This window comes from Drosophila hydei, unplaced genomic scaffold, assembly GCF_003285905.1.
Source record: "Drosophila hydei strain 15085-1641.00,03,60 unplaced genomic scaffold, DhydRS2 tig00008116-arrow-pilon, whole genome shotgun sequence".
Taxonomy (NCBI): Eukaryota; Metazoa; Arthropoda; class Insecta; order Diptera; family Drosophilidae; genus Drosophila; species Drosophila hydei.
Genome location: NW_022045829.1, coordinates 738,533 through 760,641, shown reverse-complemented (window position 1 = coordinate 760,641; position 22,109 = coordinate 738,533). Strand labels below are relative to the sequence as shown.

The window sequence follows — 22,109 nt, the reverse complement described above, 5'->3', positions numbered from 1 at the left end:
ATCTCTTGCTATGTCTATACAGCTCAAATGGAATCACATTTGTCAAATGCCTTAAATATTTACTACATTATTATTATTACTACATTATTATTATAATCACCTTCAGCCTTCACCTTATCTCATCTGCAATGTATTTGTTGGCAAAACTCACCTTAAGCGGATTATTTTGGCCGCCTTGATTCAAGCGTTCCGGTTGCAGCATATAAAGATCGGTGCGCAGATCGCAGCGGCGCGCATTCTGCGGATCTGGCGCGAATCTGGGTCCACTGTGTGGCCTATGCTGCTTGGGTGGCGGTGTCGTATATTCCTATGATGCACAATAGACCAATGTTAATGTATACATGTCTAAGTCTTTCTATACTTTAAGCACTCACCACATCTGCTGTGGTGAAGAACTCATCCATTTCCTGATCCACTGGCATGGTATATTCATTATCGAAGCTCTCTTCATACTCATCCGAATAGTTGTTTTCTACAAATACAACATCCTCGTTGTCGTATGTCTCATAATCGTCCTGTGGCCAGGCGCGCAACGAGGCCGGCATCAAGGCTAGCCAACTGGCGCTCAGTGCAACCAAATGCTGCATAAACCAACTGCCCAAGCGATGCGGCTGCAAAAGGCCACCAGCTGCCGTATACGGATTATCCGAGTCCGAGCAGACGCCTTGATAGTCGTTTACTGTAACGCGCTTGTATATGCGATCCTGGACAAGTGAATCCATAATGGTGCCATCGATTTGGCCAAAGAATTTTCCCGTATGCTCCATTTCCTCAGATATGATCACAAAGCCGCTGTTGTCGAGCACATAACAATCGAGATTATCCGAGGCACACGTACGCTTACAGCCCGTCATGCCAGTGCACTGTGAATGAACAGACTTGTTAATGAACTTCATTTGGAAGGGTCACACAAGTCGCCTTACAGCTGAGGTTATGTTGATGAAGTGCTTGGCCAACGAATCGTGTTGAAACTGTAGGCCCACCACGCCAGCGGGTGCCTTGTGGCCACGATGCTCCACGAATATGGCATGCGAGGCGGTGACCAGAGTCGCATTCGATTTGATAGCATAGCCCGAACCAAAGGGCACGCTATACACAAAGCTATCCGGTTCCACAGTGTGTTGATCGACGGCACGTTTGTACCACGAGGTGTCCATGGCGCGCACATTGTCCTCGCTGAAGTGGCTGTGGATACAAGCAGACATTAGATATAAAGCAATATTAGATTACTGCGGACTGCTTACGGCTCTGGCGTATCCTCGGGTCTTTTTATATGATCAATCCAGCGCAACAGGCCCGATCGTGTCGCCACAAAAGATGTGGCCACCACGAATTTCTGATAGCCTTGCCTGCATGCAAATAAATAAGCAAATGTATATTAGTAATCCCATATGGATAGTTCGATCAGCTAGAACTAGCGACTGCAGCGCTATGCAACATTTCAATGGGGGAACAGGTTCCGAGCGGTTTCCATGTGCTGGTTCCTCAAAGCGTTTGCAATTTTCAATAACTACTTGAGCATTTGTTTAAACCTTTTCATTTACCTCTTCAGAATTGCCATCAATGTGGCGATTGGACTATAAGTTTTTTTTTTTTTTTTGCATAAAATGTGCATTTAAATAATTTTATAAATTGCATTTTAAATTAAAGTCATAAAATCATTAATGCATTGTGGAAAGAATATATTTTTTGTAATTATATTAGATTATAGAGAGAAAAGATTGGTGGATGCAATGGAAAATATTTGCATTTCAGAGAATAGAGTGAGGGAAATATATGCAAGAGAAAATTTTTTGTGCTTTAGTGTTTGAAAATAAATGTTTAAGGAATATCTAAAAATGGGTTCAAAAATATACCAATTTGAGATTTAAGATTAATTGAATAAGAAAACGGAGGCAATACTATAAAGAATTATAAAAACATGAAAATAAGATTTAAAAAAATAAATAAAACATTGAAATAAAATAAATAAATATTTTTAAAAATGTAAATATATTAAAATAATTTTTAATTATTTTATTGAATATAAAAAATCAGGAAAAGTCATGAGTATATTATTTAGTATTTAAAATTAATTATTATGTAAATAATATATAAAATAGAAGAAAAATAAAATTTGAAGAAAATAAACAATTAAATTAAAATTTTGATATTAAATTTGTAATACAATCAATAAATAAAACCATTTTTTTTGATTCAAAATTAAAAAAATTATATATCTAGAATAATCTTAAATTTTATATAGAAAATATAGTTTATAATAAATTGAAATAAAAAGTAAAATAATTTAAATTAAAAATATAAAATAATTCATCGTAAAAGTGCTTTTGACACAGAAAACGAAAAGAAATCGTCGAGAAATAAAAGCCGAACTTACTGTTTATCTTCCTTGCCATTTGAAGTGCTCGTCGTGTTCCTGTCCAGGCCATCGGTGACCATTGCATCGCGCACCAAGCTCTGAATGAGGGTTCGATCGCAGTAGTAGGGCTCGGCCTTGCGAGAACCTTGCACATTCAGATGCTGCGCACCGAAGTGGGCAGCACTGGGCGAGGTGCCGTGCAGATTGTGATGTGGCTGCGGCGACTTGGGTCGCACCTAGGCAGAAGCAGAAGATTCGATATAAATGCCAAAACAAAGAGTTGCTGCTGCTGCTCGTTCAACTTACCGACATCCACTTCCAACCGGGGCGTCCGGCGCGTGCCAGAAAGTGCAGTACCTGCTCCTCTGGCGACCCAAAGCTGGGCTCTTGATCGCGCGACGTATACTCGCCGGAGCTTTCGCGCTCCTTCTCCAAATCGCTGACGCTATTGTATTCGCAGTAAACCCAATCGGGATGTACGCGCCAATTGTCGCCCTTAAAGTATTCGGTAACTGCAAAAGCAAAAACAAGAATTAGTTAATCAAAGCTCTAAATATATTGAAATATATGCATCTATACCATTGTTACGCGAATGCCTAATCTCCTGTTGGGAGACCAACTCATGGCTGCCATACTTTTCGGGCAAGACAATGGCTAGCGTAAAGGGCGTATCCTCGATGGGTCCATAGAAATAGCGATGAGTGCGCGTCGAAACGCGCTTCGACTCATCGTAATGATTGAGCACTGTGAACTCTGTTTCGCCCTCCTTGGGGCGAATCATGTCACCGCGCATCTGCGAGACAAATAAATTAAATCACTGATTCAGTCTCTATTTGTTTATCTTATATTTTACCTCATTGAGCAGATTTTTGTTAATTTCGACCAATTCGTGATCGTTGCCAATTTCTGTTTCCGGCAGTTCCAACTCCGTAATGTCGACGGACGCATATTTGGGTCGCAGCTGATCGATATACTGATTACCATCGCTGAGGGGTCGTAGATCGGGATGGTACAGCACACGCCCATTGTTATCGACGATAAACGAATATCCATTCGGTCCCAGCTTGTGCTGTGGTATCATCTTTCGTATCTCCTCGATGGGCACATCGGTGCCCACCACGCCCAACAGATTTGCCACGCGCACCGAATGGTTTCGTCTATCGAAGACCGGAGTTGAAACTGTCGTTACCAAGCGTCGCTGGTATTCCGAATCTCTGCCCAAGCCACCCGACTTTCCAGCCACAAACACAGGACTCCAATGCACCGGATGATCCGCCTGATACATGATCATGGGGCGCGCCATCACCAGAGCATAGTCAATCACCTTTCGTCGCGCCTCCTCGTAGTCATTGATTTGCACGAAGAAGCCCTTGTTGGAGCACGCCATCTCATGCAAGTTACTGCGGCTGCCCGAATCGCTGCCAATCAGATACGTAAATATCCTGACGGGCATATGCGGCCAATTGTACTGCTTGATGATCTCCTTGTGTGATTCCGAGGTGCTCTCCGTGATCAACATAATGGCCTGATTGCATTGGCTACCCGCTCCAGATTGATTGTACTGCGAAAAGTGAGTAAGGTTAGTCAGCATAGCCGCCATGGTTGACTAGAGGATACCCTGCAGCAAGATTTTTCTATATATCAACTTCTATATTTTATATTATCTTATCTGATTTGATTAGCGATCGGACTAAAGGCAGCAAATAGAAGTATATAAAAGAACTCGACTAGAGTTTACCCGGTAACTAGCTTTTCATACATCATAATCTATATCTTTACAATAGTTTACATAGTTTATATATTAGATTGTACCTATGGACATAATGGAGGTATTATATATCCTCTATCAGATATATCAACTATATCAAACACAACTTTATCAACTTTTTGAATCTTTCTATTAATTTGTATGCTCTTTTGCTACTTCCTTGTCGCTTTACCTTATGCAGCAGACTGAAGGCGTATTCCAGACCCGCTGTAAAGTTCGCCGTGTCCTGTAGCTTAACAGCTTTGACAGCCGACTTTATTTCCTGTATATTGTCGGGCGTAGCGCGCACCATGCGATCCTTAAAGCAAGGCACGGGTGTCTTGACTACCTCCGAGAAGGTTATCAAGTTCACATAGTCATCCTCGCCGAGTGTGTCCAGTATATTAAAGGCCGTAGCCGTGGCCAGATCAAATGACTTTTCCGACATGCTGGACGAGGCATCGAGCAGTATCATCTGTGTTGAAATGATGTAGTCAAGTACAAAAGTTGTTGGTGGTTAAGGCAGATCACTTACAATATCCTTGGGCGAGGATGCAGCCTGGACGAACCAGTTATGCGTGCGAAAGTCATGGATTAGTTTGCTGCCCTTGGAGCCTTCAGGCGGCCAGGCAGTGCCTGGAAAACGTCGCAGGAAGCCCGATGATGAGCCAAAGTATTGCCAGGACAATGCCGGATCTCGCTCCAAGTTATTCTGGAAGAGTGGATCCAAATGGGCGCTCCACTGCAATGCCGACTTCACGTCCGTCTCATCCAAATCGACGCCGTGCGGCACCAGAATCGAGCTTAGACTGAGATTTACCGGCAGGCGTTCGAAGCGACGCATGAATCGTATATCCATGTGACGAGCTCCGTCCGCCAATTTGCCATCGGCATTATACTCATTGATGCGTCTGGCATCGTAATGCTGCTGCTGACCCAATTGGCCAGACTCTGAGCTGCTTTGACCATCCAATTCGGAGAGCGCCGCCTGTTCAGCTGAGTCCATCAAGCGCTGTGAATAAAGCAAATAAATGGGCATTAGTTTGACGGTTTATCTTTTCTCTCGGTCGCTCTCTCTCTCTCTCTCTCTACTTTTATACACGTTCATCAATCTGTTTAATTTGGCCCAACTAAAGTTTTTTCAGCTTTACTTTGAGCAATTTATTCTCCAGAGGGCGTCTTAAATTGCACAAAGCGCTCGCAGTTCGATGAGCAGAGTTTACTTTTAGTCCCTCTCTCTCTCCCTCTCTCCCATCGAAAGCTCTACTTCCACAACTTTGTGCTCTCCATATTAATATACACATATACATGTATGTGTGTTTGTGTTTCTTAGTGTGTGCAGTGTAAGCAATTCAAAGTTCTTGGGATATTCGTTTGAATAATTCCCTAGTGTACAGTGGCTGCAAAATCTTTTTCAATAATAATAATAATTGGCTGAGTGACTTGGCAATAATTTTTTAAGAAAAGTTCAATCGTTTCATGATGTTTTAAATATGTTTAAGATCTGAAAACAAAAACCGTTTGTTCAAGTATCTCTAGTTAAAGCTGCTTTTAGATAAACAAAAAAGAGAACATTTTTCTATATTCGTATATTTTATGACATGATCATTCTCTTATGATAAGCGCTCTTTCACACAGTTGTCAACCACTGTGCGTAGTCTGAAGTCGAAGCCGCTTTTGCAACTTGGCGCACAAATTATTTTCACAAGTTTAACTTGCCTCTGTGTGTGTGTGTGTGTGTGTGTATTTTCATAAGAAACAAACAAGAACTTTAGCTGCAGTGAAATTAGACGCGACAAGGATGAGGGCCAGAACGAACACCAGCAGCAGCAGCAAAGTAGGCTGCGGATCAAGCAAAATGCAGGCTAACAAACACCTGCAGTCATAGACATTGGGCTAAAAACAGATGTTTGTAGTAGGAGTGGAGCTCGTTTCCTACTAAACAAAAACAACAAAGATGTCGGCTGCCTTTTGCTTGGCTGGCTGCATCTGGAAGATGCTGCAGCTGCCAAGGACTCTAAGCAGCAGCAGCGAGCTTCTGTGCAGCATGTGGGTGCATTTAAATAGTTCAAATACTTTTTTTAGCTCCTAAGATACACTGCAAGAAAAACATAGTTGAACTAATTCGAAATTCGAAAAATATTTAATTGAAAGTAATTAACTCAATTCTCTCAATTTACTGGATACCTAATTAGTGTAAGGTAAATAATAATTATTTTTGGTTATATTATGAGGCAGAATTTCAGGTTTCCAAATGATATCTATGCTGCTTTAGGTTTGCATGGAATATTCGCTTTAATTTCCTTTAACATTTCCTTCATCTTCTTCTTGTTTTCACTCATATGCTTAGCAAAGCAAATGCCATTAATCGCCTTAACCACAATTTCAACATCGAACGGTTCAAATAAAGCAAAGAAAAGGAAGAAGATAAGAACTCAGTAAAGCAAAACGCTGGCAAAAAGACAACGGGACTTAGCGCTGGGTCATTACGTGTTCAAACGGCACAAAATTGCGCGTAAATACATAAAACATATATACATATATATGTGCATACATATATGATACAGAGTAAAGAGAAGAAGGCAAAAAACGAACGTTACTCTCAGCAGATCATATGCTATGCAGACATACATGTGTATATGTAAGCTTTTGCTATCCTTTGCGCTCTTCTCTCTTCTGTCACACCTTTCAAGTAAACAATTAAATACATACTCTTGAAGTCTTTTTTCTCTTACTTTGGATAGAAAGACAGTAAAGGAAAAACTTTCATTTGCCAAACTTTGCCGTACGTATTTTAGGTGTAAATTTATTTGAAGTCTGAAGGCTTTGCAGAGGTGTTGACTAGCAGCTAGTTAAGTCATTAAAAAAACTCAAAGGCATTCAAAATCGACTTTCAAGTAGAAAATTGAAAGCAGAATGAATAAAAGTCGAAAGGCAAAAAAAATCAATTTGATAAGTCGTTTAAATAGTTTCCACATCTATAAAGAAAGCTGAACGCTGAAGTGGACGAAGCAAAAGTTGATGTGGAATTTCTAAAGCTTTAAGTAGAGCTTAGAGCATAACAGAGTTAGAGAGAGCTCGAGTGAGTGACAGAGATATAGATATAATGGGAAAGAGAGCGAGAGAGAGAGAGAGCTTAACAAGTGTTTCATTTTGCTTTGTGCATTGTTCGTATGCGATTTACTGGCTGTTAGTTATATGAACATGTAACTGCTAATATCTTATACATATGCCGTCATCCCCTTCCGTTTGCTATTAACTCTTATGTCTGCCTTATTCATAAACGTTTTGCTGGCAGCTCAAACATAGTATCCCCGACCTAACAATATGTACAATGAAAAAGTAAACTTGTTAGCAAACTTTTTCCGTAACATTACAAGAAACTGTCGAATAGTGAGAGAGCATGTGTATTCATAATTCGTCAGACATGTCCAGGAACAGCACTGAACATAAAAATAGAACCAGACGAAATAAAAACATGCTTAACATATTTGTCTCTTTTGCTTTTACAATTTTATGCACTTATGACGCGAGATAGATAAAAAATGTCGGCTCTGTTGTACAGAAAGGCTTAACTACGTATACCCTGTACTCAATGAGAGGCGTGAGTATATTAGGAATAGCAAATATATGCCATTAAAGTATTTAGGAATATACGAATGAATAAAATGAGAACAATTTATATCGACAAAGTGTCTTAAAGTTACAATTCAAAGTATCTCAACAGTTGCTTTTTTTACAGGGTATTCAACTAGTCAGTTTAGCTCAGATTCAAGTTTTGGTTGTTTTTTTGTCATTTAACAGCAGCTGCAGCTGCTGTTCTCTGTCCGTCCGTGCGTCCGTCCGGTTGTCCGTCCCCGGTACCGAAGGCAGCTGTCGACATCTTAACATTCAAAAGCCAACAATGACAGCGGCAAAGGCGACTCGACTCGACTCGAGCTGCTCGAATGTCAAAGCGCAGACGGAATTAGCAAAAAGGCAAAATGCAGCTACTTGCACGCAAGACATATGAGAATGAGACAGACGGAGAGATAGAGAGAGAGAGAGACAGAGAGCGAGACGAAGTGAGAGAGAGAGAGGCTGGCTAAAGAAAAGTGCGTGCCAAGTGCTTGGGCGTTGGCCACAGCCCGCAACAGCAACAGCCCGAAAGTATGCAACAGAAATGAAAGCTGGCAAATAGAAGGCGAACGAGTTCCCATTGACCATTTGCCAAGATAACTGGCTGACGGTGGCGTATGAGTGATATATCTGCTTCACTTCTACTACACTTATAATGACTCTAGCTGCTGTAAATTTGCAGCTGATCGTGATCGTTTTAAAATTGTATACAGAGTTCTGATTTATCTTAATCTTTAGATATTATAAAACTTAACTATAAGTATTTAATATACAAATTCTAATTATATATATTTTTAATATATTTTTAATTTACTTATTAAAGTATTATCCAAGTTTTTATTTAAGAAATAGCTGTGCTTGCTTTCCTCAATATCAAAGTGCATTAAATCTTCGCCAAGTTCAATTCAAAATTATGTGCAATTTTTATAGTTCAGTTAGATTTGCAAATGTCTTCTATATACATCGAATACCCTGCCAAACACACACACATATCTATTACATATTACATACATACATACATATATATATATATATATATATATATATTCTTTTCGTTTCTTAGCAATATATTTTCCGTTTGAGTGCACGTGCCAAATGCTGAGGCAATAACTTGTATAAGAAATTTATATTAGCTTTCGTACTTTATTTCTTTTCTTTTTTCATCAAAGATTTGTTAAATATTTGCGTCTTTAGCGCAGCTTATGCCAACTTATTGGACGCGACTGTATAAACGGGCGAAGGGAAATAAAGAGAGTGCGATTTGTGACTCTTTTGACTGCAGTTGTTAAGCAGCTGGCAGACAAATACGGACAGACAGGCAGATAGACAGGCTAGCGAATTTCAATTCCACACCTGGTAACACCTGCCGCCCGCACCGCTGGCTGACTGTCTGCCTAGCGTAGCAACTATTACGGACTATAGTGCACACGTCTACAAAGACACTGTCGCCTCTCCCGCTCTCCCTCTTATCCATCTCTCGCCTCTCTTCCGCTCTCACATTCACAGTTGATGTGGTTTACTTTAAGGATTATTAACGCATTTGGCTGTGGCGAGTGCTTTTATGCATTGCCAGCAACGTAGATGCTTATCTAGTTCTCTCCTTTTTCTCTCCATTTCTGTCTCTATTTTTTGCGTGTTTGCTTTAAGTCAGAACAACTTGCGTTGTGGTTTTTCCAGCTTATGCAATGAAAATAAGTCCCTCACAGTGCCTTCTTTTTGACCAAGGTGCATAGGAAAGTTTGCGTGTTATGTCTTATTTTTAGTTCATTTACAACATTTTCAATCTAGCAGGTATTTCAAGAGCATTTGAATAGCTTTATCTTATGCTCTCTTGATCTGTTATATAGCTATAATATAAAATCTTGTTTCTCTTTTATTTAAAATGTAAATTTTACATTAATCTGTTAAATATATTCATTACATTAGATTTTCAACGCTGCTCTCTATTAAGCTAACATTGCACTGTTAACATGCAACGCTTAGTATCTCAATCTCGCTTTGTTTATCCAATTTACATCCACATTAACGAACATCGGTATGACTGATCTATTAAGCTTACAGTGCAATGTTAATATGGAACGCATTCTCTCTCTCGCTTTGAGTCCTTTGTGCATTCTACCATTTAATTGTTGAACAGCGCTTAACTGTTAATCATCGTTCTCTCTCTTCGTTGTGATCCACTTTTGTTCGTTAACTTTGCGCAATGATATGCAAGCTTTTCCATGCATTAACATGTTATAGTAATAAGTATAAAGTTACGTCATATGTATATATATATAAATATCTATATAGAGTAATATACTGATATACAATGTGCATAATAAACATGAGCCAAGCCAATTACATTTTAAAATGCCAACAGTTTCTCGCTGATTGCCTGGCAAGTGGACCATGATGGATACTTAAACGTCCAAGCATAGACACGCCCACACACATGCATACATATACACGTATGTATATATATAAATCAACAGCAAACAAATCAAAATTGCAGCGAGACAAATGGCAACACATCCCATGAGAGTGAGAGAGACGGACAGAATCGAGCGAATGCTTTTAGTGTGAAGACATATTTTTTCTACATGCTTCTATTTAAGAAATGCAGGCGACGAGCTAGAAGAGCTTTTCAATACAAGCTCAATAAAAAAGACCAGCAAGAGCGATTGAGCGAGCGAGAAAGAAACATACACACACGCATACATTCAATCCTTTTTGGTCCGCACTCAAACCTCGCACAATGTCAACGTCAAAGTGCAAGTGGCATTATAGCAAAGGAGTCAACAAAAACAACAACAACAACAAGCATGATGACGAGCAGCCAAGCAGCAGAGCCGAGCAGAGAGCAGCAGCAGCAGCGAGACGCAACTGAAAGCTGTGAGAAGCAGAGACACAGAATGACAGCCAACAAGCGGCAGAGAGTTTGAGTGAGAATTCTGCCCACAGAGGGCGTCTCATTTGCGGGCGTTGCTTTAACAGAAAAGAAAACCAAAAACCTGATAACATTATTAGACCAACGACTGCAGAATACCCTATATAGCCAAAGAAATAAATGTTTTCCAGCACTCTCAGACCGTGAGTAAACAAGCTGTGACTTGTAAGCAAAACTTGTTTTTAATATATACATATATATATATATTATACAGCAATAACTACTTTGTAAATTAAAAATGTTGATAATAATAAATTGTTTAAGCTATGAAACAATTATTTATATTATTAGAAATTTCTAGTTTCGTACTTTATATACCCATTTCTTTCTTTAGCGCGGAGAGTATGGTGGCAAAAAACTGTTAACGCTTTAGCCATTAAATGCAATTTTAAAGTCAATTTAAACTTCGAACTTAACGCAAATAAAGCCTGTCAGCGACAGCAAGCTCTCTCTCGGTCTCTCCATCTCGCGCCCACACTCATGCACTCAAAAACTATTAGTGTGTGTGGGAGAGAGGGGAAGGAGGTAGCTGCGGTTACTCACGCTTTCACTCCCTCTCTCTCTTTCTCTCCCTCTCTCTTTCTCTCTCTTCCTCTGTCACTCTGCTGCTAAACTATAACGGGCATATTGACAGCGCGCCGAGAAATTGAATTAGCAGCATTCGCCACGTTAGCCACCACATCAAAAATTACGCATACGCTGCGTGTGACAGGACAGAACAGTACACCACAGCAGCAACTGCAAGTGTGTATGACTGTGTGTGTGCGAGCTGCAGTTACCTTTATGTTTACAGGCAATTAGCATTTTAATGCCGCCAACAGAGACAAAGGCCAACTGCAGGTGCCGAAGCGCACGACTACAATGATGATAATAATGATAATGATAATGTTGATGATGATGATAACGTTTATAATGACAATGCTGTTGCTGCCGCTGCTGCTGATGATGATGACGGAACGCGTGTGGGCGTGTGTGGCATTTGAGGCCAGAGCCACGCACGAATCGTTTCGTTTTTCATTATTTCTCATGTTCGACACGAGTGCAAATTGTTTGTGTGAAAAGTGCTTAAACTGACGACCCCAAGCGGGCTGCCAACAAGCGAAAGAAGTAAGGGTAACGGGCGTGCTCGACTAGCAAATACCTTGAACTCTGCGTGAGCTGTTTTTACTCCAATAATTCTACATTCCATACATAAGAACTAACAGATGCACACGCATAGTCACGAGATACTCTGGAACTGTATGCGTTTTCATGGACTTCCCTATGTTATATTAATTTGCTGAATGACTTTTGTTCTAGTTAGACTTTATTAATCAAATTTAGAGCATGATGTGGACATCTAAATGACTTTTTGCTAAAGCACAAATCAGGAGCACAGGAACCCAAAGAAATCCACTTATCGATTATTATCGATAGTAAAGAAAATGGAAAAAAGTGAAAGTGATAAATTCAAGAATACAAATCTCAAATTTCTCTTTTTAAAGACGGAAGCTACAACATAAGACTAGGCCGTTGAGCAATAAAAACAGTTGAGAGCTTGACTTCATCAGCTGTTTTTTATCTCAAAAAGGCCAGGACTAAATCAATAAATAGAACAAAAAAATAACTAAATTTCTTCTTGTTTTTCTTGAGTCGAAAAGTAAATTTTGTAAAGGAATTTTTTTTTGTTTTTGCTATTTTCATTTGTATTTTTTTATTATTTTTATTTTTGATTGTCAGCCCTGAGCTGTTTTTCTTATTGAGCAAACAGTTAGCTCCGTTTGATTGTTGTTGTTGTTGTTTGTTGGCGCTGACATCCTGGTTGCGCTTTCGCAGCAAATATAGACAGATATATATATATATATATATGTGTGTGTGAATGTGTGCATGTTTTTTTTCTGTCACTATTTGCCAACGTCGTCGTCCTTTCAATGGTCAATTGTGCGGGTGCCGCGCGTTGTGTTTAAATAATATCACGTATACGCGCCGTTGACAATGTCCTGTTTATGGGTCAGTTAAATGTTTGCCTCAACCTGTCTGTCTGTCTGTCCGTCTGTCGCAGGTTTGTGTGACGTGTGTTGACAAATAGATTTATAACGGCGTTATATATATATATACATATATTCATATGTGTGGTTAACATACATAAATAGATGGATTGGCCAGCAGTAATTATTTGATTGGCCTCACAGATTAGACGCACCTTCATATATACGTATATACATATATATATATATATATATTACATGCATTGATTATGTTAAATTCAATTTACTGAAGCGGCAAACAATGCCAATGCATAATATCAGAGCTAATGACAATGCTCATCTCTCTGTTGAAATAAAAAGTGAATAAAATCTAAATGGAATGAAGTAAAAGTGCCTTATTCGGCAATGCCCGACTAGCAGATACCCTGCTATTGATTTTAAAATTACTTTTCTGCTTAACTAATCTAATTGACAGAGCGTCATCTAGATGTAGGTATTTGCCATAGCACAAATCTTTTGTACTTAAAATGCGCTAGGATCAAAGACGTGCAAAGATATCCACAAAATGCGAAATTTATAAAAAATTAAGATTTCATTACAGGATGGAGCATTGTTTTGGGCATTCCCATTTTGGTGTTCAAGCAAAAACTTTCTCATCTGTTGCACAGCCTTTATAGATCGATCACAGTATTAGATCTTTCCTCACAATTTATTTATTTACATTTCTGCTCAAACTGCAGCAACAATACGAGCACAAATTGCCTAGGGCAACGTTTTGCGTCAATGCACAGTTTGAGAGCCACTGAACACTGCTCAATAGATAAGCTGTTTAAAGCGCATTACAAATAATTTTCGCTTTTAATTTGTTTATTAAACACACATTTGTTTTCAAGCAATATTTCACATTTATTTACTTTTTTGCACAAATCCTTTTATATATATATATAAATATATGTAAATATTTATATATGGTTAAATTTATCCATTATGCATTCGCTGCACGCAATCGAATTGCGCTTGCAAATTGTTTAGATCTAAGACGAGATTTCCATTTTTGGTATAGAATCCCTGATTGCAAGCGGGCTTGCTTAAGACCAGGACAATCAGCAGCAGGACGTAAACGATGAGATTCAACAAGCGACAGAACATGATTAACGCTTGAATATTCAGTAAGTACTAAACGCCAGCAGCAGTAGCGAGCGATTATATATAGTATGTACTATAAAGCTGAACTCAAGCTCAATCGCATTCGGGAGATTCCCAGAGTCAAGTTGTGTAGGAATAGCAAATAGATTAACTTGCAAGTTGACATATCTATAATTAATTATATACATACATACGTATATATAAATATATTCAATTCATATTAGCTTCACCAAGCTCTGACACATGTAATTGCGTGTTTTCAATCCGGTTTAGCGCAAGCAAACGTTTCATATATTTCATAAATTTTCAGCTTTTCAATAGAGATTATTTTTAGTTCTGTTAGAAGCATGCTAGTATGGCAAGTCTGTAGTGCGCGACTAGTAGTTACCCATTAATTTTTTGTATTCGTTCCTGAACTGATTACAACTGATTTTGCTGACTTTGTAGTTGGTTACTGGATATATAGAGTAGAATATGGGATATAGAAGCATAGTCCAACTGAAAAATATATTGTGCAATAAAGAGTTACACTCCATTCGATAATTTAATGCCAGCAGCTGCTTCAGTTATCGATAACAGACAACTATTGAAATACTCAAAAACATTTGCCGTTTGGACGTCCAATTTTATATTTTACAGGGTATTTACAGTGTCACTTCCAACTCTTATCACAGCAAATTGAACGCTATGTGTGTCTTTGTCTTGTTTCAGTTGCACAACGGCCCAACATTTAATTTAGTCGACTTCAGTGGATGATGATGACACAGATGGGGTTAGTGCTGGGTATTTTCCTGTGAGCAATACAACAACAGCTATCAGCATTCAAAGCTAAGTCCCTAATAACTCATCATCATTTCACCAGTGATTGAAACAATGAAATTATATTTCAATTTATTTATAAATATATAAGTTCGCACAGCTAGAAATGAAAGAATATGATATTAAATATAAAATATATAAATGTAGCATTGAATGCTATATAAATAGCATTGAACAAACAAGACAAAGTCAGATAAAGGTTGCGGTCTAGACAAAAAGAAAAACTTAATCCACAAAGGAATATGTAGGAATAAAATTTTAAAAAATATTTATATACATTTTATTAAAATGTAAATGAGCAAAAACAACGAAATTATAGTGTGTTACTGTGTGTGTGTGTTTGTTTGCTTGGGTCACTAAGCGACTCGTCTAAGCCACATTGCGTATACGCAACGTTAACCCCGTTGAAACTGTAAGCCAACGCATGCAAATCAAGGCGTATAAAAATAAATTTCTTTACCAAGTCGAAGCCAAGACACAGTTTTTTATAAGGCACATAACACGAATTCTTAATCTTTCTATAGACTTAGGAATGAAAAGAAAAGTTCACTATAAATATTTTTTGACTTAACAAAAATCAAAATATATTACATAATATATATAATCTGCGAAATTTCAGATGCATATTCTGTACATCTAAATCTTCAAATTTAGCCACAAAGAACAGGCAGCTAAGGCAGCTCTACTTTTATTACTAATCAGGAATATATAATATCTAAAGAGTAAGTATCTTCTCTCACGGCCTTACGCACTTTTTGACCAAGTTCATAAGACCCGCACGCAACCGGCAGTAGAAAACCCAAAGGCAAAAAAAAAACATTTTAGAAGTCGCAATCTGTGTTTGCCTTTTGCAGTTTTTGCTAACGCTTTTTAGCCAAAATCCTCAAATTGTATTTTTTTGCGTGACATCGAGCAAGGATTTGGGAAAGGCGGTTAGTGGGCGGCTAGAGGCGTGGTCACGTGTGCTGCACTTTTGCAGCTCGTTGAACTTCAAGAGTTGCGAGCGTTTCTATGGCAAATGTTTATCTGTCTGTCCCGGTCTGGTTGTGTGTGTGTTGGTGTGCGTGTGTGCCTGGGCGTTTTTCATAAATGTTTCAAGCATTTGGTGGTCAATTTTTATTTGTTTGTGCAGGCATCAGCGGCAACAAACAATTCGCTGCTCCGATTCCGGTTTGAAATTTTCTTGCCGTGCCCTAAACGGGTTTTGTGCGACTTTTCTTGAGATAAAGCAGCTTATAAAACTGGAATTCAACGAATGATGCTGTGCTGTCATTTCACTTTACCTTAAGTATATAGAATTATGTGCAGGGTATTTTAAAGTCGGTCTAGTGCAATTGGCTTGATGTAGAACAACAATGTTGCCTTATATTCTTTCTTTTCAATATGTGTTATTTACAGGGTATGTGCATGCCATCTGTATTTCATTTCTTAAGTATTGTTTACAGGGTATCTGCAAGTCAGTTTTATGCAATCATTATTTGCTACTGGAGCATTTGTCTGTTTGCGATGCTGGGCAACGCTGCTTAGAACTGTTCCGTACAGCTAACGTTTACAGGGTATCTGTGCAGGCGTGCAAACGCTATCAAAATTAGTTTATTTGTGCACGTTGTTTGGCTTTGGGCTGTTTTTGATGTTAACGCTTGTTGTTGTTCGTGTGGGTTGATTTTTAATTAATGGTGCTTCGTATGCGTTTTGCGTCAGGGCCAAAAACTTCCGGACTGCGGGACAACAGAGCAAGAACGGCAGCTGTGCTGGCCATACGCACACAGACACATATACAGATATATATATATATATATATATGTATGTATAAGTTTGCATGTGTGTGCGTTTGTTTGGACTGGCCATAAGGAGCGGAAGCAGCGGCCGTTGCGTCCGCCAAATAAACCCACAAAAATAAGAGAAAACATGAAAAAAAAGGAAAACAAAATTAAATCGATATTTTGCGGAAATCATAAAAAATTATTTATGTATACCCACGCACATGAGGGCAGTATGGACATGGGACACACTGCATATATATATATAAATATATAAAGCTGAAAATGCCGACAAACTCGAATCAACCAATATAGTTACTATAAAAAACATTAGATGATTCGGGTTTTTCGACAATTCTATGTGAATTATATGATATGATGACTCACGCATCTGAATGCATATTTAATTGTAAGCTTAGACGACGAGTGCGAATCGAAATCGGGCTTTAACCGAAGCTGAGTGAAGCAGTGATGTTGAACCGATAGAAGCCCATATAAAATTATATATATAAAGAAATATATGGCAACATGAGTGAATCATTTACCCAGCGATAATAATAGTTCTCGTCGTCGTCTAAGCTTTTCATATAAATACAGCTGCAGTTCTACATGATTTCAATTCAAACAATAGATTTACTCGCAAACATCGATCCTCCTAATACGCGTACTATGGCATCAAATCAATCGAAGCTAAATAACGCAGTAGCAGCAAAAACGACAACGATAAGGAAGAAGGAGGTCTCAATGTTAATATTATTAGAACTTCTATGGCATAAAAAATATTCGCAATGGCAGAATCAGTCGTCTCGAGCTTGGAAGCAAAGTATAAAAAGCGCAGCATCAAAAAGTTTCTAAATGAGTTTAAAGAGATAATAGTGAGTGCGCAAACGAAACTGACGATGCCAAGGATAGAAATCGAAAATTGTTGTGGACAAAAGAAATTGATACTGCGAAAGAAAAAAATCGAAAATTGTTCACTTTTGGATTACATGGTAGAAATCCTCAACGACGTACATAAAAAGAAATTTACGAAATTGAGCCTAGATCGGCACGAAGCAAGGCTGATTATATTGCATTTTTGGCTATCTTTATTAGATGTAGAAGCACCGAGGCGCACTATGAATGAACAAATTCGAGAAGAGTTAAGCGAAAAAATTAAAATCGTAAACTATATAAAATCAGAAACGACTTGTTAATTTTTTTTAATTAAATTCAATTACATTATGTAAAAAATAGACCCATTAGGAACTTTGAACAATAAGAAAAATTAAATACAGATTCGAAACTGGCAAACAACTTGTAATTTGCGTAATCGTAAAATCCTCATCAATATTTTCAACATAGTGCTAGTACTTAGCTTGCCCTGCTTTCGATTATTAATTAGTTGCTAATTGATTAAATGGTATACTGACTGATGATAGATTTGAGACATATGCAACTTCCTTTGGCCGATGCCGATGCCAACTGAACAACATAATGTCACCAGATATTGAGATCAAAACTTTCAATGGTTCGTATACAATTATCTGCTATGCAATATACAATTATCCCATCCTTAAGATGGCGTAATAGAAGTTGCTTCCATCGATTGATACGTAAATAAATGTTGCACTCGGCTCATAGGCATATCTCAGAGATTGCTGATTGTAGATTATCCTTCAATCAGATGCAAGTCTTAGACTAGATCGCCAAGAGCCGATTCTGAACTCCAAAGTTCTAGAAGATGCTGATTCAACAAGCTCGACTAGCTATGTAATGTAAAATCAGGGTGTTTAGAGTATTTATTATTTATTTTGCTTTAGAAACGTATTGAGATGTTGCTATTCCACTTAATGCAGACTTACGATCAGTTCGTTTTCCGAAAGGTTTAATTACACAAGAAACATTTTATATTTTTTGAATAGACAAAATTTAGGTGGGTTAAGATGAATGAATCGAATTCATGTATAAAGTATAAATATATATTTGCCACAATTATAGCATTTAATTATTAAGCGCTCATTATTACTGATGATTGTACGTGTTTTGATTTTCTTTATGGATTTTTTGGCACGAGTTTGCAGCAAACCAAATGCTCTTAATTAAATGAAATTGAAAATGGAATTGAAAATGCTTGGCCCAATCAAAATCATTTCACTTAACTGACAGACAGACAGAGAGCGGCAGGGAGAGATGAGTGTAAAATTAACTAACCATAAAATAGCCCAATGCTAAGTAAGAGTCTGAGTAGATCCTTTACCAATCAATCACAAAAGGAAACACAGAAAAGGCAAATAGAAAAAAAAAAAAAAACAAATTAAATGAAATGAAAAAATAAATAAATACAGTTTTTTTAATAGCAAATGGCTGTTGGCTGTTGGCTGTTGGCATTTAGCAAGTGGTGCAGTGGCTCAAAAGCTGTAGAAAAGGCATGTTTATTGTTTATGGTTATGGATTGATTTATTGAGTGAGTAAGTGATTGGTAAACTCAAGGATGGATGGACTGAAGAAGTGATTGAGTAATTGAAATGGATTTAGTGTGACAATTTATTGAATGCTTGCTTGATTGACTGCTGAAATCATTGACTGATTGAATGAGAGGCTGAGGTTGAGACTTGACGGTTTGATTGAGTGATTGATTACCTTAATAACTAAATCATTCACTGATTGAGTGACTGATTGATTGATTGACTTACTGAGTGATGAATTCACAGACTGATTGATAGACTCATGTATTAAGTTACTAACTGATTGATCGACTGATTGCATGATGGACTGAGTGAATGATTGCTTAAATAACTGATTAATAACCTAACGAACAGAAATTATTGATTGATTGATTGATTGAATGTTGAGCTGATTGAGCAATTTCTTTGAAGAAACTATCTATGCGTATGCTTAGTGTTAGCTTTAAATAATTCAGTTAAAATAGACAGAAGAAGCAAATTTATTCAGTTAATGCCTAAATTAATTTTCGCTGATTTTCCACTCCGTTTGCACCAATGTGCAATCGCGACGACTGCAGCAAATTATCCGGACAGTAAACGAAGTCTATTGATACGCTGGGTGGAGGCAGGCCACAAAGAGCAGGGCAAAGACCACAAATGCCGCAGAGGTTCATCCCGCTGGAGACGCGCGCGCACTGTTGGCCAAGCCCAATGCCAGCTGGTCAACGGTACAACTGGGCAGCGGTGGGCGTGGCCGTAGCAGTTACTATAGCAGTAACAGTTACAGTTACAGTGACAGCAGCCGCAACAGCTGCGGGCGCCATCAAAACTTGTCCTTGTGGCTGGCGCACTTTAATTTCAATTTGTCGTTCCTCGTTCCACAGTCGACAACTGTTCAGTGCCTGAGACGTTGCAATACCCTGTACGCAAGGCATAAGGGGTATGTGATGCAGACTAAATATAACATTCATATACGCTTTTGCTATCAAATGATTTAGCTATAAGACGAAGTCAGCACACAGTAAATCGATAGTTATCGATAACAAATTATCGTCTGTTTGGTGTGTATTAATAGTTGCTTCTATTTCCACCCAAAGTGGATAAATATTGCAGTAGGCTTATACAGATTTTAGCTTATCATTTTATATAGAGATAGAAGATACAGAGAGAAGAAGCTAGCTAGAAGCAAAAATTACACAAAAGCAGGGTATTTAGCAGTCGAATTAAGCTATCTTGATGAAATTAGATCTTAAAGAATAGGCTTCAAACGTGAAAGCTTTTTAAGATAGAACTCAGTTTTGCGTAGAACAATGCTGATTATATCAAAATTATATGATACAGAGTATCTAACAGTCGTTCTGTATCTACATTTATTTATATGAGTCATGATCAGACCTTGAACATGAAACTATCTAAAACGAAGCTAGGCTAGCAGAATAAATAAAATAATTAAGAACAGGGTATCTATTAGTCATTCATAAGCATTTATGTACATCAATAAGATTAGACATTTACTATTTAAGTTATGAAAAATGAACCTATAAGACATAGGTTTGCATAAAGAAACAATCACATATATAAGAAGCAGGGTATTTAGCGATCGTTAATCTGAATCGCATTAGAGCAGAAGCTTCAGGCAATCGCACACTGAAGCTAGAGCCGCTTGAACATATGACAACTAGAAATGGAATATAAAATAAATATAAGAATTAGGGTATCTACAAGTCGCGCACTATTGCTTATCTAGATCCTAAGTAAGAAAGCTTGAAATCGCAGCTTTGCAATATAGAACTCTCCCATAAGGTTAAAAAGACAAAAAGGTTGGAAAAAGCAAAAACAGAGTATCTAGCAGTCATTCAATAAAATGAATTTAATAAGCACTTTTACTTGTTTTTATTGCTTTTCTTGCTGTTGTTGCTGTTGCTTTTGGGGCTGTTTTTGGCCCAAGGCAATTTATTGTTTTCCACTTTACGCCAGTGTCCCACTGCGAGGCGCCTTCTTGTTATTGTTTTCGCTGTATCTGTGTGTGTGTGTGTGTATTTGTGTGTGTTTGGTTGTATTTGTGTACGTTTGTGTCTGTTTGTGTGTGGTTCTTAAATTTCCGAGTTCTTTGCCATTTGTCGCGTGCGCTTTGAGCTATTGAGCCACTTGTCAATTGTGGGCACTTACAGCTAAGTGGGCGTGGCTAAGGGGCTGGGTAGATATGTCTTTATACCACTTACCATTACAGCGTTACGCTTGAAATCCATAAAGTTCTTCACCTCGGCCGCTAATTCACGCAGCAATATAATGCCATCCTTGCGCTTCACTTCGATGTCGTTGTCCTTAAAACGCTGCAAAGAGACAAAGAACAAGATGAAGAAAGGACTATGAAATAAATATAAAAATAAATACGTTTGTCAATAAACTATGAAAATTTATATGGACTACGTACTGCAGTTGGGGTAGTCCCGCAGCTGCGTCGGCGGACGGCAGGGTGGGTCGGTAAAGGGTTATAAAAACTTTTCCATGTGCTGCTTTTATAATGTCCGCGGCATAAAATTCAAATTTACTGCTGCCAGCGAGTCGAGCGTCGCGCGTCTCGCGTCGCGCTTCTCACAAGTTGTTGTTATTAAACTGATTTTAATGTTGCTTTATTCATTTAATAAGATTTTCATTGGCTAATTATTTCACTTAGTTGAGAGTTAAATTGCTTTGCCATGCCCCGAGGCACTTAACATTCAGCTGAATAAGCAACCAAATCAAAGATAATTTTCTCCGAATTTCAGCTGAAGCGAACATTTCGTAAGTTGTAAGCGTTCAATTGCCCAAAAGTAATTGCGAGCCCAGAACTCCTGATCACATTAGTAAGAACAGCAATGGAGTCTGAGTAAGTGTTATCTAATGAGACTTGCATAGAAAGGCGATAAAGTATTAAAATGACAGTGAAAGCTAGAAAATCTATCTATGTACCTATGACACAGTAGTAGAAATATGAATAGCGTAAGAGAGCTATAGAGAGAGAGATGAAGATAGAGCAAAAAATGAGAAAGAGAAAGATAAAGCAAGAGAGGGAGACAGAGCGAGTAAGAGAGATAGCAAAAGACAGAGAAGGAAAGAGAGAGAGAGTAAGCGACACAATGAAAGAGATAGGGAGATTGGGAAAGAGAGAGAGAGGCAACTAGAGCGAGAGAGATAATGAGCAAAAAAGCGAGCGAGAGAAAGATAAAGCGAAAGAGAGAATGAGAGAGTCATGGCGAAAACAACACAGTGACAAAAGACAAAATGGAGCACAAAGAGTGATATGTAGAAAAGAGAGAGAGAGAGAGACAGAGATAACGAGGCACAGCGATAAGGAG

At 38.2% G+C, this 22,109-nt stretch overlaps 1 protein-coding gene across 2 annotated transcripts in view; it reads right to left on the bottom strand.

Moving 5' to 3' along the window:
• The window catches only part of LOC111596289 (voltage-dependent calcium channel subunit alpha-2/delta-3), a 43,424-nt gene that overhangs the window by 836 nt on the left and 20,479 nt on the right, over window positions 1–22,109 (bottom strand). Inside the window, exons 3-14 of one of the 2 annotated variants that reach the window (XM_023310443.2) lie at window positions 20,994–21,104; window positions 4,642–5,118; window positions 4,300–4,581; window positions 3,213–3,920; window positions 2,939–3,152; window positions 2,666–2,871; window positions 2,378–2,595; window positions 1,545–1,577; window positions 1,245–1,349; window positions 924–1,185; window positions 375–863; window positions 152–307 (exon numbers count right to left, since the gene is read on the bottom strand). In XM_023310443.2, the coding sequence (XP_023166211.2) occupies window positions 152–307; window positions 375–863; window positions 924–1,185; window positions 1,245–1,349; window positions 1,545–1,577; window positions 2,378–2,595; window positions 2,666–2,871; window positions 2,939–3,152; window positions 3,213–3,920; window positions 4,300–4,581; window positions 4,642–5,118; window positions 20,994–21,104 (3,261 nt within the window). The remainder of the gene's footprint in view (window positions 1–151; window positions 308–374; window positions 864–923; window positions 1,186–1,244; window positions 1,350–1,544; window positions 1,578–2,377; window positions 2,596–2,665; window positions 2,872–2,938; window positions 3,153–3,212; window positions 3,921–4,299; window positions 4,582–4,641; window positions 5,119–20,993; window positions 21,105–22,109) is intronic. The other variant, XM_023310444.2, reaches the window with a different exon arrangement.